Source organism: Saccopteryx bilineata, chromosome 4 (assembly GCF_036850765.1).
Source record: "Saccopteryx bilineata isolate mSacBil1 chromosome 4, mSacBil1_pri_phased_curated, whole genome shotgun sequence".
In the NCBI taxonomy this organism is placed as follows: Eukaryota; Metazoa; Chordata; class Mammalia; order Chiroptera; family Emballonuridae; genus Saccopteryx; species Saccopteryx bilineata.
Window position 1 is genome coordinate 259,529,984 of NC_089493.1, and position 26,746 is coordinate 259,556,729.

The 26,746-nt window shown below is 40.3% G+C and overlaps 1 protein-coding gene and 1 pseudogene across 3 annotated transcripts in view; one reads left to right on the forward strand and one right to left on the reverse strand.

The window, feature by feature from the left end:
• MEGF10 (multiple EGF like domains 10) overlaps positions 1 to 5,518 on the forward strand; it is a 195,641-nt gene extending 190,123 nt beyond the window's left edge. For 2 of the 3 annotated variants that reach the window (XM_066274255.1, XM_066274256.1), the window contains 2 exons: positions 898 to 1,104; positions 3,145 to 5,518. In XM_066274255.1, the coding sequence (XP_066130352.1) occupies positions 898 to 1,104; positions 3,145 to 3,323 (386 nt within the window). In that variant the 3' untranslated portion in view covers positions 3,324 to 5,518. Of the gene's footprint in view, positions 1 to 897; positions 1,105 to 3,144 lie in introns of those variants that run through there. The other variant, XM_066274257.1, reaches the window with a different exon arrangement.
• Positions 5,519 to 8,371: 2,853 nt separating this feature from the next.
• On the reverse strand, positions 8,372 to 24,833 carry LOC136335690 (Bardet-Biedl syndrome 5 protein homolog; annotated as a pseudogene).
• Between the last annotated feature and the right edge of the window lie 1,913 nt (positions 24,834 to 26,746).

The following is a 26,746-nucleotide window of genomic DNA, read 5'->3' on the forward strand; positions in this document are numbered from 1 at the left end:
ACCAAATTTTTATTGGATAATGCGTAATGTACATGGGTCGTTGTATGGCTCTCATGGAATTACATTTTAAAATATGTGGCATTTATGGCTCTCTCAGCCAAAAAGGTTCCTGACCCCTGAGTTAGAGCATTAAGTCTTGGGGGAACAGAGGTTTCAGTTTGCTGGGAAAACACTCATATTTCATTCATTCATACAGCAGTTCAGATTTACCAAGCCTACGCTGTAGTTCACTTAGTGATCACCACCACCCCGAAAGGCTGGGAGGCATGACTTACAAGGGGAGAAAAGGAAATAGCATGGAAAATAGGAAGAGATCATCATGGTAACAGGTTCGCTGAGGCCTGCTCTTCAGGAAGAATTTGAGTAATAACTTCAGGTGCCCAGTACTGAGGTTTTGGAAGGAATCCTCACAGCACAAATGCCTTCCTCACCACGAGAATAGGACCTTCTGGTGCTTCTGGGTTCATCAACAGATGGTTTCTTGATTGAAGTCTTTGGGAATTTGGAGACTATTAGTAAAATAGAATGGAATTAATTTTATTGGAGTGTGAAAATTAAAATGGAATCAAATCCATGATGTTTGTGTTGGTACTTACCTTAGGGAAAAAGCTAAAATTACTTTGTGTTCTTTAATATTTTATAGTAATTTCATAGCAAATTCTATCCAAATAACATAAAAGCATTTAGTATTATTTTCACTGTATAGAATCTAAAAAACTAGCTGTAAAGAAAAACTGCCCAAGTAAATTATCACCAAGAAAAAAAAGATAACATTGTTCGGTATACCTGAAACTAAGACAAATAATATCAAATATGAACTGTAATTGCAAAATAAAATTAAAAAAAAATAATGTGCGTGAAATAACATTTACTTTTTTCTGCCATCTCTCTTCACAGACTTGGGAAAGAATTCAGAATATAATTCAAGTACCTGCTCCCTAAACAGTTCTGAAAATCCATATGCCACTATTAAAGACCCACCTGTACTTATCCCCAAAAACTCAGAGTGTGGCTATGTGGAGATGAAGTCCCCAGCACGGAGAGATTCCCCATACGCGGAGATCAATAACTCAACCTCAGCCAACAAGAATGTCTATGAAGTTGGTAAGTTTTCCAAACCAAAGAAAGAACCTAGTGTGGGAATTAAAAACAAACAAACAAAACAAAACAGTTTCAAAGTCTTTGAGAATACAATAGCATTTCATATAAACCTTATTAAAAATAATAGCTCCTATTTTAAATGTAAGCTGTGTTTACAGTGATCATATTAATTGGCACCAAATAAATTATTCAGGGTAATGCCGTTTAGAAAATCTAAAGGATGATCCACCTGGTCGTCCATCTTTTGTTTTGTGGCCATAGTAAATATTTTAGCCTACATGTGGAATAGCATAAATATCATATTAGCTAGTGCAGGGGTAGTCAACCTTTTTATACCTACCACCCACTTTTGTATCTCTGTTAGTAGTAAAATTTTCTAACCACCCACCGGTTCCATAGTAATTGTGATTTATAAAGTAGGGAAGTAACTTTACTTTATAAAATTTATAAAGCAGAGAGTTACAGCAAGTTAAAGCATATAATAATAATTACTTACCAAGTACTTTATGTTGGATTTTCGCTGTTTGGCAGAATAAATCTTTATAAAACAACTTACTATAGTTAAATCTATCTTTTTATTTATACTTTGGTTGCTCCACTACTGCTCACCATGAAAGCTGGAATGCCCACTAGTGGGCGTTAGGGACCAGGTTGACTACCACTGAGCTAGTGAATATGTCGACTTAGCTAAAACAAATGGCTCTGCTAGATTAAAAAGGGCGTTCCAATTCCTGGTTGCATGTATCATATTAATATACATATAATGCTTTTAGCAGGATTGAAACACTTTACTTTTAAATTTGTTTAATATGTCATTAAGAGTTTAAGATGTAAATCTGATATAAATTAATAACAATTCAATTTAAAATTAGAGATATTTTGATTGTCCCTGGCAAGAACAATTTGGGGAAAGTTAAAACATATCAGAGCTATTGGTTGCTAGATATTAGGACTGTATATTTTAAATTTCTCTTACTCTCTATCTCTGTATTAGTATTTATGATTTAAACCTTAAAAAATTCTCTTCTACTTATAAATGAAGTGGCTAATTTAACTCTAGTTGCTAATAACTCATCTTATGCTATAGCTATGTCACTGAAGACATATAACTATTTTTAAAGTATTAAGAGAGCTTTTTTAAAATGGAAGGCATAGTGAACTAAATTTGTCATAGCAAGATCAGTAACGAGTCCCTTTTGAAATGTACCATAAGCTCTCTGCTGTAACATGGGACCTCGGCTGAGAGCCTGAGTCCTAACATTGTAAACTTACATTTTCATGAGTTGAATTAACCTCTAAGGACCTCAGTCTTTTACCCATAGAGCAGGGGGTTTGCACTAAATTATCTCCAAGGTTTTTCAGACAATGATTCATATCAGGGTTTCTGTGTGTTCCCTTGATGTCTTCATCCCAACCATACAGTTACTTTTTTGTTCTGAACACCATTTGTGGGCATCACTGAGTGTGTGCCAACCACAGAGTAGCCACCTCTGTGATTATAAAAGGATCATTTGTTTTAAAAAGTAATATTTTCTTTTATTTTTATAAGAAAGCTCCTCTTGGTCCTGACCGGTTGGCTCAGTGGTAGAGCGTCGGCCTGGCGTGCAGGAGTCCCGGGTTCGATTCCTGGCCAGGGTACACAGGAGAGGCGCCCATCTGCTTTTCCACCCCTCCCCCTCTCCTTCCTCTCTGTCTCTCTCTTCCTCTCCTGCAGCCAAGGCTCCATTGGAGTAAGGTTGGCCCGGGCACTGAGGATGGCTCTGTGGCCTCTGCCTCAGGTGCTAGAATGGCTCTGGTTGCAACAGAGCAATGCCCCAGATAGGCAGAGCATCGCCCCCTGGTGGGCATGCTGGGTGGATCCTGGTCAGGCACATGCGGGAGTCTGTCTGACTGTCTCCCTGTTTCCAACTTCAGAAAAATACAAAAAAGAAGGATAAAAAAAAAAAGAAATCTCCTCTTGTGTATTTGGTATTTGCAAGGAATGTCATATTCTGTTTAATTATTTTCATTGCTGATCAATTAATATGTCCCTGGTTGTCACAGAACCTACAGTGAGTGTTGTCCAAGGAATTTTCAGCAATAATGGGCATCTCACCCAAGATCCATATGACCTTCCAAAGAACAGTCACATCCCTTGCCATTATGACCTGCTGCCAGTCCGGGACAGTTCATCCTCCCCAACGCGAGACGATGGAGGCAGCAGCAGCAGCAGCAGTGAATGACACCCAGGGACCACTCGCTAGCCACTGGAACCCTTTCCAGAACTGCAGTTCAGTTCTCCATCCTCCAGTTTGCCACCTCATGTGAATGTCTGGCAGGCAGTTGCTGGACTTAAACCAGGAGGCTCACAGCCAAGGCGGACTGACCATAGGTCCCTCTGTACAGGTGGCTCGGAAAAAGACATCAGTGTGATTTCCCATCCTTCTTAGTTTTAGAACTGCACCTGTGAAGCATGACCTACTATAAAATCTTGGCTACAAGCATGAACTTGCAGAACTTCTTCAAAGACGCGGGTTGCAGTGGACATTGACTGGTATTATTGCTTGAAAACGTTTAAATATTTCTCTCATTTGCATTGTAGATCTGTAGCTAGGATTGTGCTGTTTACCATAAAAATGTCATGTAAAGCACTAAACATGTGGAAGAAAGGAGGTTATATTACTGAGTCCTGATTACTTGGGGGTTTTGTTTTTCAGCTAAACTCAGAATTGTAGGCATGATATGAACCCAAGAGGAAAGTTTCTGTCGTGTGGCATAACTGGATAGACTGAATAAACTCTGGAAGTGGATAGAAGATTTAAATATGAAAATTTTAGACTTTTTTTTTTAGAATGAAGAAATGAACAATTAGAATTATTTTAGAAATACTAGGATTATTATGGGAATCAATGTGTGCCAGAGAGAGGGGATTTTTCTCTCTGTTTGACCCTTGTCCCACTTTAGATCCATGACATTATTCTGATCACTGTCCCTATCATACCCATTCACCACTTGAGATCCATAACATATCAGAAATTATTTCATAAATATAGAAATGAAATAATTTTATTTTTGACGGACTGGATGGAATGAGTGTATAATGATTGGAAAAGGGTGTAAATTTTAAGTGTAAGAAGACACTTAAGTTTTGTAAACCATTAGTAATACATGCTACTGTAATATAGATTTAGCAGAAAGTTTTTTTATTAATTTTTCCCTAGAAGTGACTGAAATATTTTTGTGCGTATTTGAGAAAAGGACACTTTTCTTTTATTAATTGTTGATTTAGAGAAACTATGCTTAAGCTGGTCTTTTGCATTGCTAATATGACATGTATCCCATTTTTCTTTAATTTGTATTTTCATTTTTAAGTTGTACATTCTATGTTTTGTAGTGCTTGAATTGTTAATGAAAAAAATATGATATGTTTGTTGTTTCTTGTATTATTGCCACTTTACTTTTTGCCTGATAAAAATGCAGTGTTCTTTTTTCTTTTGGGAGGGAGGAGATAAAAATATATAAATCAAATATATTAAAAATGGTCATTACTAAAATAGTACAGAAACCATAGGTGAATGAGTTATAATTAAAATAGAGACGCTTCTTAGTATTCCCAAATGGAGTTCCTTTGTTCTGTGGGTTCTGAGTCTTGGCTGAACCCAGGGGAACAGGAGTGCGATGCTGTAGTTACTGAGTGCCACAAAATGACCTTACTGAGGACCTTCATTAGGGTGATCGTATAATTGATCATCCAAACTGGGATACTTTAGAGAGTAAATGAGGGCATTATTAATAGTTATCCTGCTACGGGCTTTAATCTGGACTGTGCCAGGCACACTGGAACAATGCTCATCCTGTGCATACTGATCATGCAATAACATTTCACCCCAAGGCAGTTGTCTCCTGAGAATGCCGGTATGATGCAAGAGAGCCCATTTCTCGTTTTTTGACCTGCATGAGCAAGCCAGTGGGCTGGAAGACTGAAGGAGGAAGCAACCCATTAGATAACACAATGAATGGTCTTCAGTCTTTTAATGACAACCTGTGTGGGGTCCTGTCTCTGTGAGTCGATTAAAAAGTGCATATTGTACACCTGTTCTGCTGGTAGTCTATAGCACTGTCCCTGCCAGTCATTGAATTGGGCTATCCTCCTTGCCAGTCATTGAGTTGGGCTATCCTCCTTGCCAGTCATTGAGTTGGGCTATCCAGTGCTTTCATGCCACACACCTGCACCTGCAATGGTGGTTTGGTCAAGTGGATGACAGAACAAACACACTTAGAGCAGTCACTCCTTTGATGACTGTTTTTTTTTTTAGGGAACCGCAAAATTAATTCAAGGAAATATGGAATTGCCTGGAACACACCTTAGAAACATTTCGTTTATTCCCACAGTTCACCACTGCCTGACTCTTACTTGACAATAGGTATAGGCATCTAATGGAAGCACTTGTTAGTCAATAGCCATAATGAGTCCTTTTTGGTAAAATAAATAAATAAAATAAAAATGGCATTTTTCCTTTTTTCCTCTTCTTTTTCAAAGCTTATCTCTTCAGATCTCCATGGTAAGTTTGAGTTTCCCCATCACTTTCTGGAGATAATTCCACTATGAAAAGGAAGGGAAGGGAAGGGAAGGGAAGGGAAGAGAAGGGAAGGGAAGGGAGGGGAGGGGAGGGGAGGGGAGGGGAGGGGAGGGGAGGGGAGGGGAGGGGAGGGGAGGGGAGGGGAGGGGAGGGGAGGGGAGGGGAGGGGAGGGGAGGGAAGAAAAGGAAAAGAAGGGAAAGGAAGGAAGGGGAAGGGAGGGAGGAAGGAAGGGAAGGAAGGAAAGGAAGGAAGAGCAATAGCAACTTAAGTGAAAAACCTGGGCCGCAGCTGTGGAGTGAGAGGGGTGCCTGTCCCTTCTTAAGCAGTCTTTCTGACAAGTCAATTGCACAAAATGGCTGCTGTTCAGAAACAAGGGAGTCTTATCTATCAAATTTCATTCAGGACTTCTCAAACATCGGAACACAGCACTTTAGATTTTGTAAAACTACATGCCATATTCGGAGAGGTCTAGTTTAGAAGTCAAAAATTTATGGATCTTTTGATATAGAGTTGGTTAAAGAGAGAAATACTTCTATCAGAATGAGAATTTTTTTAAAAAGAAAAGAAGAACTGACAAGTTCACCTACCTGAAATTTAAATTTCTACGAATTTTTCCAGATATATGAAATGTAATTTGATGATGATGTAATTCTTCGTACACAGTGAGTCTATTCTTATGATCTTTGAACCCATGTTAATTTGGGACCCTAAGTAATTTCCCATACCCTATAGTGGTCAAATAGTAATGATCTTGGTGTTATCTGGCTTAAGTTTTTCATGTAAGAATGTCAGCAAAATTATTCTTACCGTAGAGGTTGATGTATCAGAAAAAAATTTAAACTATTTGTTTTACATATAAATACATCAAAACTGACCCAGATGATAGCTTATATGTTTGTTTTATTTGATTGTTATTTGTAGTTAATTATATGATAAAGAATAGTTCATAATTATTTACAATGCTTGATATAAATTCCTCTCCCATGCTATAGCAGTAAACAGAGAGTTTAAAGTGCTTAACACTATCTCGATGGAAAATTATGTTCACTGATTTTAGAAAAACCAACATGGAATTTTTTGTTTTGTTTCGTTTTTTTGTTTTTTTCTGAAGCTGGAAACGGGGAGAGACAGTCAGACAGACTCCCGCATGTGCCAGAACGGGATCCACCCGGCACGCCCACCAGGGGCGAGGCTCTGCCCACCAGGGGGCGATGCTCTGCACCTCCGGGGCGTCGCTCTGCTGAGACCAGAGCCACTCTAGCGCCTGGGGCAGAGGCCAAGGAGCCATCCCCAGCGCCCGGGCCATCTTTGCTCCAATGGAGCCTTGGCTGCGGGGGGGGGAAGAGAGAGACAGAGAGGAAGGAAGGGGGGGGGGGTGGAGAAGCAAATGGGCGCTTCTCCTATGTGCCCTGGCCGGGAATAGAACCCGGGTCCCCCCGCACGCCAGGCCGATGCTCTACTGCTGAGCCAACCGGCCAGGGCCCAACATGGAATTTTTTCATAATACAGTTACAACCTGTTCCAACCAAATCTGTTAGCACAATGACTCTATCCTGTGAGAAATGCAGACAACTTTATGAAAATGAGATCATCTTGACTCCAAGGACCTACAAGAGTAGTTGTCAATTCTTGGGATTTTTAAACAATAAATATTGCAAAAATCTTAAAAAGTATCACAATACCATTTAGAATTCATGTTGGTAGTAGAAGTGTGCTTACCCTTAAATAAGATTAAGTCTTTTTAAAAATGAGTTTTAAGGTAATTTTTTTCAGTCAATAAATGGCCCTGGGTGGTTGCAAAGTGGTTAGAATGTTGGCCCAGCATATGAACGTCCTGGGTTTGATTGACAGGGCACACAGGAAGACTAACCATCTGCTTCTCTTCTCTTTCTCTGCTTCTTCCCCTCCCACAGCCAGTGGCTCCATTGTTCAAGAGTGATCTCGGGTGCTGAGAATAGCTTTGTTGGTTCGAGCATCTGCCTCAGGTACTAAAATAGCTTGATATTCGAGCTTCTGCCCCAGACAGGTTTGCTGGGTAGATCCCAGTTGGGGCACACGTAGGAGTCTGCCTCATTATCTCCCTTTCTCCCACCAATCAAACATCTACAAATTATTTAAAATTAATTATTTACAAAATATATTTTTGCAAAAACTATATCAAAATTAATTGCAAAACAGTGTCCAAAACTTTACATAGGGGTTGTTGTATTCCAGAGTTAGTTATAATTTTTACATAAATGATTACCTAAAAAAGAAATTTAATGGTTATAATTAGAGTTGGCTTACATTTGGAGCTATATAATATACTTAAAATACATTTTTATAATTTAAAAACTGTATTTTGATTACTTCCTAAAAATAGTCTTATTATTTTAAATAATACTTTCAAAACATTAAATGATACTGCATAAATTTCTTATTAAATCCAATGTGATATAGTTCTTTAATATCCATAGACAAATAATTTATAAGTATTAGGTGCAAAAATAAACATATTTACAAACTAGATCCATTTTGAGTACAATTCTAAATATAATTTCTAAAATACTGACAGTAAAATCTTAGATAAATAAGCTTCTCCTTAATCATTAAAAAACTCTTTTTTAAAAGCTTTTTCTGTAAATGTAAAAACTATTCCATGCCTTACAGCAGGCAGCTAGTATCTTGAATCTTGAGATGTCTTTAAATAGCAGTCCCACTCAACTCAAGATCAACTCACTAGTCCCTGAAGAGCGAATCCATCTTTCAGCTATTGCAAGCCCCTGTTCTTCTGAAAATACAGGTTCACAATCTTGTTCCTTATTGTCATCAGCAAAATAAACCACAAAAGCATCCAGGTGATCATCAGAGTCTGTTTCTACATCATCTTGAATTTGTTTAACTGTCAGAGCTTCAAGGGGCTGTGGCTTTTCTTCCAGTTCACAATCCACTCCAAGTATAGGACTGGCAGCATAGACTTTGTGAAATGAATTGATTTCCTTAACTGATACTTATAGTTTTTTCACAAGATTTATTTTAAAGCCAAGAGAATATCCTCCCCTTTACTGAGAACTTTTGATGACAAGAGCTAAATAAAATTGTAACTCTCTAATCTTTACTGACTGAACCTGCAGATATGGTATACTGATGTTAAAACTGTCACTGTATTTGCATGCCACACAATTTTCACATTGGTAATAAAAAAGCAAGCCCTGGCTGGATAACTCGGTTGGTTAGAGCATCGTCCGGAAGCACAGATGTTGCAAGTCCGATCCCTTTTTAGGGCACATACAGGAACAACGCCTCAGTGTTCCTGTATCTTGTCTCTCTTCCTCTGTCTCTTTCGCAAAACAAACAAAACCCCTAAATTTCCCTGATTGTTGGATAAATTCTACACTCCGTTGATTTTTATCATATGCATGTTCTTGTAATCTTAGTTGCTTGTGAATTGGTGCACTTCTCCATTTAAAATCATGATACTTTTTTAAAAAGTTTCATATACAGTGTGTACTGCAATCATACAAGTAAAAAGTCTAGAACTTCCAGGAACCAAATTAGTGAATATAAACTCAAAACAGGCACTCTTTCATTCTGTTAGTATATAAAGAGCTTTAGGTAGGCCTCATAATTTAGAGGTAGCAGTCCTTGTTGTAATATTCAATATGCAGTTGTCACCAACAGAATGATTGACTCTGGATAATGCCAGACTGCCAGAGAATTCTTAACTTTGTTGCTGAGAGTCTACCTCTATCCCGAGTATTTCCTCTGATGTCTTCAGCCGAATCTAAACAATAAAGACTTCTCCAGATCTTTTTTGCATTTGTTGCCAGGATATGTCAAAGCAGACATTCTGGTCCTCCCAAAGCATGTCCGGCACCAACACAGAGACCGAGGCCCACGATGGGCCCTCTCCACAGAGGGGAAGCTAAGTTTACGTTTTCTTAAAATAAAGAATTTTGTAACTCTGGGTAATGTCTTTAGTATTTAAAATAAACATTTAAGAGATGTTTTGGTCTTAAAGGCTTTATGTTATGGAAGTGTACAGAGATATGCAAGCGTGAATCATGTGGTATGGATGGGTACTTGTTTATTAACTATTGATGTATGGCAAACTGACCTTTTCTGTTTATTTTAATTTAGTATTTAGGGCAGGCTTCATTTTTTTTTCTCAAAAAGAATGTTTATTTATTTTATTTTATTGTTTTTGGTATTTTTCTGAAGTGAGAAGTAGGGAGGCAGAGAGACAAACTCCTGCATGCCCCTGATCGGGATCCACCCAAAATACCCACTAGGGGGCGATGCTCTGCCCATCTGGGCCGTTGCTCTGTTGCAACTGTAGCCATTCTAGCACCTGAGGTGGAAGCCATGGAGCCATCCTCAGTGCCCGGGCCAACTTTGCTCCAATGGAGCTTTGGCTGCGGGAGGGGAAGAGAGAGACAGAGAGAAAAGAGAGGAGGAGGAAGGTAGAGAAGCAGATGGGCGCTTCTCCTGTGTGCCCTGACCAGGAATCGAACCCAGTACTTCCACACGCCAGGCTGATGCTCTACCACTGAGCCAACCAGCCAGGGCCTCTAACAGAAATACTTTAAAGTAGTGCTTATTTCTATGTTTCCTTCTATTATTAATTAGAGAGAAGAAAAAACTTATAATCTTACTGGAAAAATTAATATTTCTTCATATGTGTCCCAATACCACTTTAAATATACATTTAAAAAACAATTTTATTTTCTTATATTTAATTGCTATGTATCTGCTTTCTGTTCAGGCTTCTTGTTCTTTAAGGACAGAGGCAATATTTTATTCATATTTAGATTCCTGGAACCCAGGTTAGTGGCTGATAGGTCTTCTATAAATAGCTTTAGGTTATCTTTTTTTTTTTTTTTTTTTTTTTTACAGAGACAGAGAGAGAGTCAGAGAGAGGGATAGACAGGGACAGACAGACAGGAGCAGAGAGAGATGAGAAGCATCAATTATCAGTTTTTCGTTGCGACACCTTAGTTGTTCATTGTTTGTTTTCTCATATGTGCCTTGACCATGGGCCTTCAGCAGACTGAGTAACCCCTTGCTCAAGCCATCGACCTTGGGTCCAAGCTGATGAGCTTTGCTCAAATCAGATGAGCCCACGCTCAAGCTGGCGACCTCGGGGTCTTGAACCTGGGTCCTCGGCATCCCAGTCTGACGCTCTATCCACTGCGCCACCACCTGGTCAGGCAGCTTTAGGTTATCTTAAGTGGATTTGTTTTTTAAAATCTCAGTAGCCAGTTAATGCTTTTTTTTTTTTTTATAACTAAAACATTTTTGAAACATTCACTTTCTAGCACTGCATTCTAGGTATCACATATGAATAAAGCATTGCTTCTTCTCTCAATTACTGTCTATTTACTGAGAGCCTGAGTGCCAAGTACAGCCAGGGATGCAGAGAACTATAAGACCTATGCTCTTTCCAAGTAGCTCATTATTAGTATTTATTAGGGAAATGAAGCATCTTACTAGCTGTATGACTTCGGTAAGTTACCTGACTTCTTTGGGCCTAGGTTTCTATAGTTATTATTGTGAAAATAATAGTACCTATTTCAAAAGATTTTGTGAGAATTTAATAACTTTATAAAAACACTTTAGTGCCTGACGGGTAGTAAATAGCTGGTAAATGTTAGCTATATAACTTTTATGAAAAATTAGCCAATAATATGATCTAGGTTGCAATAACCAGATGAGTTATGAGGCTGGTAAATCAGAAATGAACATTTAATGACTATTATAAAATCTACATATCCATGTGACCATATCTTGATCTATTTTTATAACTATAAAATTCCATACATATTTTATTTCTGGAGTAATAATTTAGGAAAACAATATAATATGATTACATATTCTAGTAATATGTTATCTTCCTATGAATCGTGAATGCTTTTTTTTTGGTATTTTTCTGAAGCTGGAAACGGGGAGAGACAGTCAGACAGACTCTCGCATGCGCCCGACCGGGATCCACCCGGCACGCCCACCAAGGGGCAATGCTCTGCCCCTCCGGGGCGTCGCTCTGTTGCGACCGGAGCCACTCTAGCGCCTGGGGCAGAGGCCAAGGAGCCATCCCCAGCGCCCAGGCCATCTTTGCTCCAATGGAGCCTCGGCTGCGGGAGGGGAAGAGAGAGACAGAGAGGAAGGAGAGGGGGAGGGGTGGAGAAGCAGATGGGCGCTTCTCCTGTGTGCCCTGGCCGGGAATCGAACCTGGGACTTCTGCACGCCAGGCCGACGCTCTACCACTGAGCCAACCGGCCAGGGCTGTGAATGCTTTTAAAATGCTTGGATGTGGGATTCTGGGAGGATGGGGGCCCGGCCTCGCACTCTCATCTGGCAAATACAGCTGTCCAGAACAGCCAAGGGCTGACACTGGCAATCTGAATAGGTTCCACACACAGTGAGACATCAAGTCTCTGAAAGAAGGTGCAGGTAGGGGACAAAACATAAGTGGAAGGTGCTGGAGGAACGTGGAGAGGGTGTGTGGGGAGAGCCAGCCACCCTGGAGATACACAGAGACGATGCAGGGAGAATGTCTGCTGTGCATCATGCAGCAATGAGAGAGAGCTGTCCCTTGCATCATGCTATCACAGGACGGATGTTCCCATGTTGGGCTAAGATCAGACTTGGACTTATGAACTGAGAGGCCTTCTGCCACTTACATCAACATAAGGGCAGGCAAAGGGGGCCCTGGCTGGTTTGCTTAATGGATAGAGCATCAGCACGGCATACAGACATCCCAGGTTTGATCCCCAGTCAGGGCACACATGAGAAGTGGCCATCTGCTTCTCTCCCTCTCCCTCTCCCTCTCCCCCTTCTCTCCCTCCACTCCTCTCGCAGCCAGTGGCTCAACTGGTTTGACTGTCAGCCCCGGATGCTGAGGATAGCTCGGTTGATTTGAGCATCAGCCTCAGACAGGGGTTGCCGGGTGGATCCCGGGTGGGGACCATGCCAGAGTCTACCTCACTATTTCCCCTCCTCTCACTTAAAAAAAAAGTCAGAGAGGCAAAGAAGATTGCCAGCTAGCCACTGAAGGAAAAATCCCTGCTCTGACTGTCAGCACACAGGAAGGACTAGAGAGCTCCCCAGAAATGCTGAAAACCAGCGTGTTATTAACATAAATAGGCAGAGAACAGTCACACAGCACTTGAAGAGAACATTGCAGACCTGGTAGAAGGAAAAGCTCAATTGGAAAACTACCATAAACCTCTATTATGGAAGTGGAGGTAATTACATAGGCAGTGGAAGAAAACCTAGATAAAAATACGATTAAAACTTTTCAAGGGATATAATTATAGGACCAGAGAAAGTCCTGGCATTGAAAATAATGATTTCCCAATTGAAAAATTTGAAAGAGGAATGTGAAAACAAAGAGTTTGGTAACTGCTGAGATTGAATTCATGTTTTAGAAGAAGAAATGTAATCAAGAGTAAAATTCCAAAACTGGTAATCATGGGTGAGAGGAACAGGAGAGACTGATCCAGGAGGAGAGAGAAAGAAACCATGGAGACACCGTCATCCAATAAATACTAGAAGAAAGCTCCCGTAACTCTGCTCTTCTACAGTGCGAACCTTCCAGATATTCAGATCTTTCATTCAGGTAGGAAAGGTTCCACTGGGTTAATGAAACAGAAGTAATGGAAAAAGTATACAGAGACACAGCCAGGCAGCCTCTCTGAACTCTTAAGGATAGATGAATAGACGTTCAGTGATCCAAGCAGAATGCTTCCCAAGGAAAGGAGATGAGGTTAAATAGAGAGAGTATAGGGCAGGTGAAGGAATGGGGAGGCCAAGGTGGGAAAAGCAAGCCTGTCTGAAAATTTGGGTTGGGTAGCTGCCCACTGTGCTCCTGCAGCATCAGCTGTCCCTCTGCCCCAGACAGATGGCTACGGGACAGCAGCGTTAACTAGCTCCCACTCCATGCTGCTAGAGACCTCTGTCCCAATTAACCCGGAAGACTCAGTGGCAACAGGAAGAAAAGATGGAGCCTCCGTGTGATAGACTGGCACAGGATAAGCTACAGATCCCAAAGCACAAGTTTATCATTTTCTATTGAATTGCTATCAAAGAATCAGCAAAAATGTGCTCAGAATTAGAAGCCGTGATCAGCAGCCAAGATTAGAGCTCTCCCCTTTCCTGATGAAGACTGTAATTCAACTGCTATAAGCTGTTGGCTGATGGTGAATAGTACTTCATCCTGTGTGCATGGCCTGGACTTCTTTATGGATGATAAAACAATAGAAAAAGCCACATATGCCACAAAGTGACCCTTCTACCATGGTGTATTTAATGATTGGTGTATGATTGAGAGATCCCTGACATAAGAGATCTTGTAAATACCTAGAAGTAGAGCTCAAAGTCCATAAATTACCTGTAACCTCTACTAAAACCCCCACAAGATAGAATATACTACCGAACTAATGCTGCTTGAGCCTTTTTATGTTCCAGGCTTCTGCCTAGCTATGTGGGCTAGTTTCACTTGAGCTGCATCTTGGACAACAGGACAGTCAGGGGAACAGACAGGAACACTGTGCTCTCTGAAGGTCCAGCCATGATCAGGGACTTGAGACATTGCTTCCCAAGTGTTTAGAATAGTACTTAAGATGCCATACTAAAATTAAGGTAAAGAATTCAGTGATTGTAAATAAAATCCCACGTTTATTGACAGGGTAGTCATTACACATTACAGGCAGGTTTGGAGGCTTATTGCTAGCTTCCATGCTTGAGTTCTCCCAAGCGTACCACACCACAGAGGAGTACTGAGAGCAGAGCTAGTATTTGTCATCATGCTCCCATGTTGGAAGTCATATTGTAGGACTGACTTTATACTTACTTCCTATTTCATGCGGAATGCTGGTAAACCTGGTTTGACTATAATTATCTTTTTATTTCATATAATAATTTAATCATACAGGCACCTGTAGAGAAAAGCCAAAATGATTAATTATTTTGCTTCAGACTGAATATCTAAATCTCATGTGTAACAATAAATAAGAGGGTTTTAGTTCTTTCTGTGCCCTGACGTTTTATGTATTAACAAATTATCTAAAATTGGATGAAATTTAATAATTCAAGATAATAATGCTTGAAATGCAAGAACTTTTTAAATTTTTCACACTTAATTATATTTTGAGGAGAAAATGCAGAAGGAACAAATGTTGTTTCTTAAAAAAACTTTTTAACTCTCCTTATGATGTTGCCTACCTATCCATGGCATTCTAGCTATTATTATTTTTAAAAATTTGCTATCATTCTTCCAAAATATTGGGAGGAATTTTTTTTTTTTTATGTAATTGCTTCTGGAACTAAGAAACTGATACAGACGATCCTGCTTTCAGTGTGCTTGTCTAGAACATCTGTTGCTTCCTGAGCTGATGGTAAATAGAAATGAGGTCAGTGTCAAGTGGAGGTTTTGTCAGTTTGTGTGAAATTTTTCTTAGTCAGAGGGGGCCACACTAGGGGGAGTCAAAGTGTAGTCTCCAAAAGGAAAGGGGAAGCTCAAATCTCGGGTGCTGCTTAATCAGTACAGTGTATCTGTAAAGTCATGGTACACTCTTGACCGGTCACAGGAAAGCAACAAAAGATGATAGAAATGTGAAATCTGCACCAAATAAAAGGAAAACCCTCCCAGTTTCTGTAGGATGATCTGGCAGCATGTAAGCATGTGCAGATGATGATGTAACACCGTGTATACACACAGCGGAGCAGCCCACGGCCATGCCAGTTGAGATGTGGATGGTACAGAGGAAAGTTCAGTGCGTTCTGTGGCTCGCTAAATTCGAATCCGTGACCAAAGTGCAACGTGAATATCAGCGCATTTATAACAAAGCACCACCACATAGGAATAACATTACTTGGTGGGTTAAGCAGTTGAAGGAAACCAGCAGTCTGACCCTCCAATGGTCTGAGGGACAGTGAACTGGTGGAGAAACCTCATTCTGGTAGGCCATAGGTCAGTGACGAGTCTGTAGAGGCTATACGGGATAGCTACCTAACAAGCCCTAAAAAATCTGTGCATGAGCCCACATCGAACTGCACTGAATAGGTATGAAACTGGGAGAGTTTTCCTTTTATTTGGTGCAGATTTCACATTTCTATTGTCTTTTGTTGCTTTCCTGTGACCAGTCAAAAGTGCACCATGACTTTACAGACACACCGTATTTCTAGAGAAAAGCCTATCCCAGGGGTCCCCAAACTTTCTACACAGGGGGGCCAGTTCACTGTCCCTCAGACCGTTGGAGGGCCAGACTATAAAAAAAACTATGAACAAATCCCTATGCACACTGCACATATCTTATTTTAAAGTAAAATACAAAACGGAACAAATACAATATTTAAAATAAAGAACAAGTAAATTTAAATCAACAAACTGACCAGTATTTCAATGGGAACTATGGGCCTGCTTTTGGCTAATGAGATAGTCAATGTGCTCCTCTCACTGACCACCAATGAAAGAGGTGCCCCTTCCGGAAGTGCGGCGGGGCCGGATAAATGACATCAGGGGGCCACATGCGGCCCACTGGCCATAGTTTGGGGACCCCTGGCCTATCCTGATCAACCGTATAGGACAGAATTATCCTATACCTATTATCCTGCTTGTCTTCTAGAGGCTGAGTATCTGGAGATATCTTACTTAACTTTTTTCTTTCTTTCTTTATTGTTTGTATTTCCAAATAGATTGTATGCTCCATGTGGGCAAGATTTTTTTTCATTTGGTTAATGCTGTATCACCAGGAACACTCAATAGTACCTGAAACTGTGGGAAATGGGCTGTAAGCTGGCAAGGTCCTTATAGCCTAAGGCTTAGTTTAATACTAAGCCTTTCCCACCCTTTTAATACTAAGATCTTTTCAACATCCTTCTAATACTAAGATCTCAAAACTAAGCTTTTCCCCACACCCTTGACTGTTGCATGATGGAGGGTGGTGCACTCTTATGAGGAATACCATTTATGCCTCATATAAATGGCTTTGTATCAAAGACTTTCTTATTTGTATATTGGCTTAAAGGCTTTAATTTTCTATGCTATATAATAAAGCAGACCGGGGGCTCTCTCTGCTCTGTTCCTGCCATCAGCATTGCAGAGGCCTCCCAATCCCATCCTCTTTTCTCGGTGAGTCTATTTTCTTAATTCTGCACCATTCTCCCTCAAGACCTGGAATTACTAGCCGCACTGGTTTGCGGCATGGAACATGACAGGGGTTTCAATAAATATTGACTGTTTGTTGGAATGAATGAATGAATGAATGAATGAATGAATAATGGCTTCTGCTAACATTGGCAATGCTGATTTCGCTTTGTTCTTCTTCATCATTCTTTTTAGGTGACTTGGGAATGTTGCTCCTTCTGTTTCATCCTACAGTTGCAGTAATTTATGATGAGAACTGCAAATTCAGGAAACTGGCAATCTAAAGGAGGATAGGATAGCAAGAGCTTGTCTACCTAGGAAAATGTTTTCTTCTTTCATTGCAGAAGTCAAGTCAGGTTTCTGATACTTTAACAACATAGCCAGGAGCCCCAGGTCCAGACGTTTTGAATGTGAAGAGTATTTTCATTGTGTTTTTCATATATAAATCTGAAATTGCCAGGATATTGCTAGAGAGTGCATTTTAATTGGAAAATGTCACAATCGACTTCTCTCGCTCTCTGCTCCCATGAACTGTATATTACAGCCAAGTTGTACCAGTTGCTGGTCTTTTCCCTCCAGCCCCCACCATCTTCTTCCCTGACCTCCCCCCATCTCTGCCTTTGTCCCTGTGGCTACTCCTGTAACGTGTGTGCCAAAGTCATGCTCTCAAGAGGCTGCTTTCAGTAACTAATTTGAGTGCCAGAGGGAAACTAAGCAAAACCGTACTATGTAAAATGAGGGACTCCACTGGGGTGTCTTTGACTCAAAGATTCCCATTGGCCTAACCTAAATTTCCTTAGAACTGTACTTGCCATTGGAGACCCTTTCCTTCTCTGTCTTCCTCACAGGACCAGATTTGCACCAAGCTAAAGAGAATACACGACCCAGGTGTACCTAGGTAAAACTAGACCTTGTGGAATCTGCTGTGTGCAAACGTGTAGCCTACTTTCAGATGAACTCTGGTTCTCTCACTGAAATCCACGGCTCCCTCCTTTCCTTGGTTTCAGCCTGGTGGTCCTCCTGATATGCAGGTCAATGTTTAACAATCAGCTCTCTGAAAAAAATTATAAGGCACTGATTTGTAGCGTTTTCCCATTGCTATGGTATAAGTACTCCCACCCTGGCCAACCTGAAGCCACAAACATGACATCACTGGATGTGGAGTTAGGAAGAGATGCCCAGTAGCACAGCTATTGGTCAAATAAGTTTGTAAATATGATATATAGGTTTGCTCGCTTATAGTTTGCATTGGGTGTGGGGGACAGGCTGTAAGCAGGCAGGGTTGTGATACCCTAAGGCAGGGGTCCCCAAACTTTTTACACAGGGGGCCAGTTCAAGGTCCTTCAGACCATTGGAGGGCCGGACTATAAAAAAAACTATGAACAAATCCCTATGCACACTGCACATATGTTATTTTAAAGTAAAAAAACAAAATGGAAACAAATACAATATTTAAAATAAAGAACAAGTAAATTTAAATCAACAAACTAACCAGTATTTCAGTGGGAACTATGCTCCTCTCACTGACTACCAATGAAAAAGGTGCCTCTTCCGGAAGTGCGTGGGGGCCGGATAAATGGCCTCAGGGGGGCGCATGTGGCCCGCAGGCTGTAGTTTGGGGACCCCTGCCCTAAGGCTTAGTTTTAAGACTAAGGCTTTCTCATCATAAGTGGCTTTGTACCAGAGACTTCCTTGTTTGTATATTGGATTAAAGGTTTTGGTTTCTACACTATAAAATGGGGCAGACCAGGAGCTTGATCTCTCTCAGCTCCTGAGATTAGCATTAGAGAGAAGAGCAGAGAAAGGCCATGTGGAGGGGAGGAGAGGCAGCCAAGATGATAGAGAGCTGAGGGAGAAGTCAGTTTGTGCAGAGTTTGTGCAGAGAGAAGGAGATGGGGAACAGAAGTGAATAATGCTGGTGAGGTAGAAATCTTTGATTCTAGGAAACTTGGATGAGTCAGTGGCTTTGGGAACCCTGAATGGAAAGGGAAGTGTCTTCCCACTGTGTGTATTTCTCGCCCACTGGGTGCGAGCTAGGATTAAAGCTGATGGCTGACCAGTTATTGGCTCCACTGTTTTATTACCGTCTGTCCAAATCAAATGCGAACCTGCATGAGCCAGGTGGCTGTGATGGTGGCCGTGGCTGCTGGCTTTACAACAGCATTACATAGCATCTCCACAATACAGTCACAATAAATGTAATAACATCAATGGCATAACTAATAGTAAAAGGTAGTAAAATAATTTAAATTGCTAAATTTTAAGTGTTACTTTTTAAAATATAAATCACTATATAGTACATATGTATACCTTAACTTTAATAATGCTGGTATTTAACAACTGGATCACAGAGTTCCTGAACATTTAACAATTGGCTTTCACAAGCCAACGTGAGCTGCTTCAGCACATTACTGTGCTACAACAACCCTGATTCCTGATGGTCCATGCAGGGGACCAGATCTCAAAACATTGACATTAATTCAACAAGGAGCTAAGAGGACATTTTCTCTTACCTTTTAATTTTACATCTAGAAAAACTGAGGCCCATTATGTTTATACATTCCAGTTAGCATTTATTTACTGAAAATACCATGAGTTGTCTTCTCAAATATATACATTTCTGATGTGCTCATTTTACCAGAGAAAGATAATAGGAACTGAATTTTTTCTTTCTTAAAAGATCCTCAGGCTAATTTGGCCATGAAGAAGTCTCTTCTCGTTAGTGTCTTTCCTGCAAAGCATTGAATTGAAGGATGACTTTATTCAAGGGTCCTGTGTTCCTTATAATATATAAACTCTTAGCATGACAACTTAATTCTGAATTGTCATTCAGAAAAAACGCACTTATGCCCAAAGCTACTTAATGATTCCATTGTTTATAACTATGTACCGAGTTCTTTAACTTTGTAATAGAACACACTTGAGACTTGTTCCAAGATGGAGGCCCAACTAACAGAGAGCATTAAAAATGAATGACTATGTCATAAAAACTGGATTGACAGTTTTCTTCATAGTGCACTAGTTTAAAAAGAGTCACTTTACTATTTCTATTCTCTAAATAGCTGGGCATTGATAAAAGCAACTGTTGTTCTTTATGCTTGAATCGTGGCTGCCAATTTGTTTTTTTATAAAGTCCTGAATGTTTTATTTGTATGGCAGGTAGATTTTATTTCTGGCAGAAAATTAACTATCGCTGAGTCACTAGACAAAGATAATTTAAAAGTACTAGAATGTAAGTTAGGAGTTTTTTTTTTACTTGTCTGAGATGTTAAAAGAAAACCTGACAGCTTAAGCTGAAATGTTGATCTCTAGAAAGAATGTGTTATTTTAAAAATAAAGGAAGGAAAAAATATGCTGAGGCTCAAACTATTTTTATTTTCCTTTGGAAAAAAAGTATAACGTAGTTACCAATGAGTACCCTTAAACTTGGAATGAGGAGCCATGTGGCTATATTAATTATGAGAAAATGTCTTTTGGTTATTAAAGGAGTGCCATTTCCTTAGTAGGGTAACTGATTCTTATATGAGTTCAGCACCTGATTAGGGTTCCATTATGTGATTTTGATTAAATAAACAAATATAAGGACATTATAAAATGCTTTAGACACTTTAAAACCAAAAGTCAGTATTAAGTACATGAATAGTAAAAAGTCGTCGTACCTACCATTAAACAAAACCTTAAAGATTAAGCATAATCTATTAAAGCATTATTGTGTAACTCTATGTATTGTATAATATAAGACAAATTTCCTTTTTGACTGTTACTGGTTCTAAAGGCAGACTGAGTGAAGCCAAGACAGCATCTCTTAGACTAATCTTATCACCATCAAAGGTAACTTCAAGGAAAACATTTACTTGGGTGTTTAAATCCTGAATTATTCAATTTTTACATTTTTTATTTTAGTTATTTTTTTAAAATCAGATTTATTGGGGTGACATTGGTTAATAAGATCATATAAATTTAAAGTGTACATTTCTCTGATATAGACTATATATTGGATTATGTGCCCACCACCCAAAGTCATCTTCCATCACCATATATTTGGCTCCCTTTACCCTTTGCGACCCGCTCTTCCCTCTGGTAACCACCATACTATCGTCTGTGTCTATGAGTTTTAATTATACACCCCCCATATGAGTGAAATTGTATGGTTCTTTGCTTTTTCTGACTGACTTATTTCACTTAGCATGATATTCTCAAGGTCCTTCCATGTTGTCACAAATGACAGCATTTTATCTTTCCTAACAGCTAGGGAGTATTCTATAGTATAAATGTACCATATCTTCTTTATCCGATCCTCTATTGAAGGACACTTGGTTGTCACCATGTCTTGGCTACCATGAATAATGCTGCAGTGAACATAGGGGTGCATATGTCTTTGCAAATAAGATAACCAGAAGATGTGTATATGGGCCAATAATTTTTTGGTTTTTTTAAATTTAATTTAATTTATTTATTTTTTTATTATAATTTTATTTTTTTAATGGGGTGACATCAATAAATCAGGATACATATATTCAAAGATAACATGTCCAGGTTATCTTGTTGTTCAATTATGTTGCATACCCATCACCCAAAGTCAGATTGTCCTCTGTCACCTTCTATCTAGTTTTCTTTGTGCCCCTCCCCCTCACCCTTTCCTTTTCCCTCTCCCTTTCCCCCTCCCCCATAACCACCACAGTCTTATCAATGTCTCTTAGTCTCACTTTTATGTCCCACCTACATATGGAATAATGCAGTTCCTGTTTTTTTCTGATTTACTTATTTCACTTCGTATAATGTTATCAAGATCCCACCATTTTGCTGTAAATGATCTGATGTCATCATTTCTTATGGCTGAGTAGTATTCCATAGTGTATATGTGCCACATCTTCTTTATCCAGTCATCTATTGACGGGCTTTTTGGTTGTTTCCATGTCCTGGCCCCTGTGAACAGTGCTGCAATGAACATGGGGCTACATGTGTCTTTACGTATCAATGTTTCTGAGTTTTTGGGGTATATACCCAGTAGAGGGATTGCTGGGTCATAAGGTAGTTCTATTTGCAGTTTTTTGAGGAACCACCATACTTTCCTCCATAATGGTTGTACTACTTTACATTCCCACCAACAGTGTTTGAGGGTTCCTTTTTCTCCACAGCCTCTCCAACATTTGCTATTACCTGTCTTGTTAATAATAGCTAATCTAACAGGTGTGAGGTGGTATCTCATTGCAGTTTTGATTTGCATTTCTCTAATAACTAAAGAAGATGAGCATCTTTTCATATATCTGTTGGCCATTTGTATTTCTTCCTGGGAGAAGTGTCTGTTCATGTCCTCTTCCCATTTTTTTTATTGGATTGTTTGTTTGTTTGTTGTTGAGTTTTATGAGTTCTTTTGGGCCAATAATTTTTGGCAAGGGAGGTAAAAACACAAAATGAATTATTCACTTTAAAAAAAACTAGACTCTCTACTTTATAGTCAGAATCTTATATTGTCAGAAGCTGGTTCAGAGGCTAAGGGAAAACAAGTTCTCCAAGAAAACCTCAGAGGATGGAGAAAACCAGCAACTTCCCTGGGAAGCAGCTACTGCCCTTTAATCACGGAGCTGGTTGGTGACTTCAGCTCTTATGGGTGTAATCCACCAGAAACAAAATCCTCTGGTTGCAGTAGATTTTTTTCTTGACATTTTTACTCACAGCTGTTCTCAGCATCTTGTTACTTCAAGCATGCAGAAGTGGAGTGTTGCTTGTACAGAACCATCGCTTCGTGGATTAGAACAGAAGTCTTATAGCATGTATAAGTAGAACTTATAGAGGTTTGATTTGATTTCTCTCTGCTAGTCTAGGAAGGATCCTTTCACCCTTCCTGGAACTCCTCCCTGCCTTTCCTCCCATCCACCACATACAGACCACCCCATCTCTTCCAAGCATTGCCTTATCATGCTAAGAGTTTGCTCCTGTATTTAAAGAATTCTGATCTCATTTGATGGTTAGTCACAGACATTATTTAAGCCTCCATATTTACTTATCTTACCTTCTCTCTATATACCTCACTATCTTCATTGTCTAGTTTTGCAGTGCTATAGATGAGGCTTTTATTGTGGCTACTGCCAATTCTTTCTGGGACTGAGAGGAATAGACTTAAAATGATACCCAAATTAGTATCATTTGCAAATGACAGAAACAAGAGTGAATGTGAAGTTGTTAAGATTGCTAACAGATTTCCACTATTGACACTTCATGTGATCTTTTTTTAAAATTGTTTAAAAGATTTTATTAATTCATTTTAGAGAGGAGAGAGAGAGAGAGGAAGAGAGAGAAGCAGGGGAGAAACAGGAAGCATCACCTCTCATATGTGCCTTGACCAGGCAAGCCCAGGTGTTTTTTGTTTTGTTTTGTTTTGTTTTTTTGTATTTTTCTGAAGCTGGAAACCGGGAGAGATAGACAGACTCCTGCATGCGTCCGACCGGGATCCACCCGGCACGCCCACCAGGGGGCGATGCTCTGCCCACCAGGGGGCAATGCTCTGCCCCTCCGGGGTGTCGCTCTGTTGCGACCAGAGCCACTCCCGTGCCTGGGGCAGAGGCCAAGGAGCCATCCCCAGCTCCCGGGCCATCTTTGCTCCAATAGAGCCTCAGCTGTGGGAGGGGAAGAGAGAGACAGAGAGAAAGGAGAAGGGGAGGGGTGGAGAAGCAGATGGGCGCCTCTCCTGTGTGCCCTGGCTGGGAATCGAACCCGGGACTTCTACACGCCAGGCTGACGCTCTACCACTGAGCCAACCGGCCAGGGCCAAGCCCAGGGTTTTGAACTGGCAACCTCAGAATTCCAGGTTGATGTTTTATCCACTGTGCCACCACAGGTCAGGCTAAAGCTTTTATTATTATTATTATTTATTTTAGAGAGGAAAGAGAGAGAAGGAGGGGAGGAGCAGGATGCATCACCTCCCATATGTGCCTTGACCAGGCAAGCCCAGGATTTCAAACCAGCGACCTCAGAGTTCCAGGTCAGCACTTTATCCACCACAGGCCAGGCACCTTGTGTAATCTTGATCAAGGCAATTTATTTCACTTAATTCTATTTTATGCACTTGAAATTATACTGACACTTTTCCCCCTAGTACTGACATAATACATAATATTTAAAATCTCCAACTATAAAATAACATAAAATAGCTTTAATAGTTATTAAAATATTTTGTTGAAACTCGGATTTGCCAAAATTAGTATTGTAAAAGCATCAAGAAGGAAGAGACACAAATGTAAATTTTCTGGAATTAGCAGAATGGCATAAAATATATTGCTAGGCTGATTGTTTACTCAATAGATTCTTACAGGATGGGGTCATAAATGTAACCATGAAAAGGGGGAGATTAGTGGCCCCAAATCCTGATTTAACCTGTTCAGCTCTGAGATGAACTTTCTAGGCAGATCTGCTAAAATCACTTTACCTTCCTCCATATCAGGGACACCTGGAGTTTCCAGCACCTGACCTCATTCAGATTAAAAAAGGATGGAAAAAAGTGTCCACGAGATAATTTCTGGAAAGGTCCTAACCTTTTTGGAATAATTCTGCTATAAAAACAGCGAATATAATTTTAACACAGGGATAATCTCAAGTAAGTAAAATATAATTTAAAAATAAATGAACGAATCTTATTTTTTAGAACAGTTTTAGGTTTACAGCAAAATCGAGTAGAGAGTAGAGTTCCCATATACTTCCTTCTCCCCCATGTGTAAAACTTCCCCAGTATTGACATCCTGCCCCAGAGTTACAAGTGAGGAACCTAGACTGACTCGTCATTATGACCCAAAGTTTACATTAGAGTTCACTCTAGCTGTTTGGCGTTCTCTGGGTTTTGACAAATGTATAATGGCATGTGTCCACTATTGTAGTATTATATAGGATGGTTTCACTGCCCTAAAACCCCTGTGTCCGGCTATTTACCACTGCTTCCTGCTGACCGAGGCCCATGAGAGATCATCTGTAGGCTGATTCCCAGGGCAGCATCAAGGTGGACAATGAATTCACATGATTCCCGGGCACCCACTGATCGTGTTACTGTCTCCATAGTTTTGCCCTTTCTAGAATGTCACAGGGTCGGAATCATCTAGCCTGCTCGGATTGGCTTCTTTCACTTGGCAATATGCACTTAAGATGGTCTCCACGTCTTTTCATGGCTTCATAGCTCCTGTCTTTTTAGTGCTCAATGTTGTTTGGATGTACTACAGTTTATCTAGTCACCCGCTGAAGGACATCTTGGTTGCTTTCAAGTTTTGGCAAATATGAATGAAGCTGCTATAAACATCTATGTGCAGGTATTTGTGTGGACATAAGTTTTCAGTTCATTTGGGTCAATGCGAAGGAGTGTCACTGCTGGATCATATGGCAAGTATGTTCAGTTTCCTGAGAAACTGCCAAACCGTCCTCTGATGGAGCCGTGCCATTTTGCATCGTCACCAGCAACACATGAGAGCTCCTGTTGTTCCACCTCCTCACCAGCAATTGGCGCTGTCAGTGCTCCAGATTTTGGCCATTCTAACAGGTGTGTGGTGGTATCTCATTGTTGTAACTTGAATTTCCACAATGACATATGCTGTGGCCATGATTCAGGTGCTTATCTGCCACCTGTGTATCTTCTTTGATGAGGTGTCTTTAAAATCTTTGGTCCATTTTTCAATCACTTGTTTATTTTTTTGTTGAGTTTTAAAAGCTCTTTGTATATTTTGAATGACAGTCATTTTTCGGGTGTCTTTCGGATATCTTTACTCCCAGTCTGCGCTTGTTTTAGTCTTAACATTGTCGTTCACAGAGTAGAAGTTTTTAATGAACTTCCACTTTTTTTTCTTTTCACAGATTGTACCTTGATGATGTATCTGAAAGTCATCATCTTATCCAAAACCATCCAGTTTTTCCCTGTGTTATCATCAAGAAGTTTTATAGTTTTGCATTTTACATTGAGGTCTATGATCCATTTTGAGTTCATTTTTGTGAAAGGTATAAGGTCTTTGTCTAGATTTTTTTTGCAAGTGGATATTCAGTTGTCCCAGCACCATTTGTCAGAAACACCATGCTCCATTCTATTCCTTTGCTCTGTTATCAAAGATCAGTTAACTGTACTTACAGGGGTCTTTCCTGGGCTCTCTATTCTGTTCCATTGATCTATTTTTCGACTCTTTCACCAACTATCTCCATTTCATCTGTGATTGACTGGCTGACATTAATTTGAGGGAAATTCTCAGAATTATTGGCTAAACATTATTTCTTTTCTTGTCTCTTTCTTTTCTCCTTCTGCTAGGCCCACTGTGTGTCTGTCATACCTTTTGTAGTGATCCCACAGCTATTAGAAATTGGGTTTTTTTTTTCTGTCTTCTTTCTCTTTGCTTTTCGGTTTGAGAAGTTTCTACTGTCCTATTCTCAAGCTCAGAGATGCTTTCCTGAGCTGTGTCCCGTTTGAGCCCAGTAAGTACAATCTTCATTTATTACAGTGGTTTATGTGTTGTTGTTTTTTTTTGTTTGTTTGTTTTTGTATTTTTCTGAAGCTGGAAACGGGGAGAGACAGTCAGACAGACTCCCGCATGCGCCCAACCGGGATCCACCCGGCACGCCCACCAGGGGGCGATGCTCTGCTCCTCCAGGGCGTTGCTCTGCCGCGACCAGAGCCACTCTAGCGCCTGGGGCAGAGGCCAAGGAGCCATCCCCAGCACCCGGGCCATCTTTGCTCCAATGGAGCCTTGGCTGCGGGAGGGGAAGAGAGAGAGAGAGGAAGGGGGGGGTGGAGAAGCAAATGGGCGCTTCTCCTATGTGCCCTGGCCGGGAATCGAACCCTGGTCTCCCGCACGCCAGGCCGATGCTCTACCGCTGAGCCAACCGGCCAGGGCCTACAGTGGTTTGTTTTTAATCTCTGCATTTTTTTTTGTTCTTTCTTAGAATTTCTACGTCTGCTCACATTATCCACCTGTTGTTGCATATTGTCTACTTTGC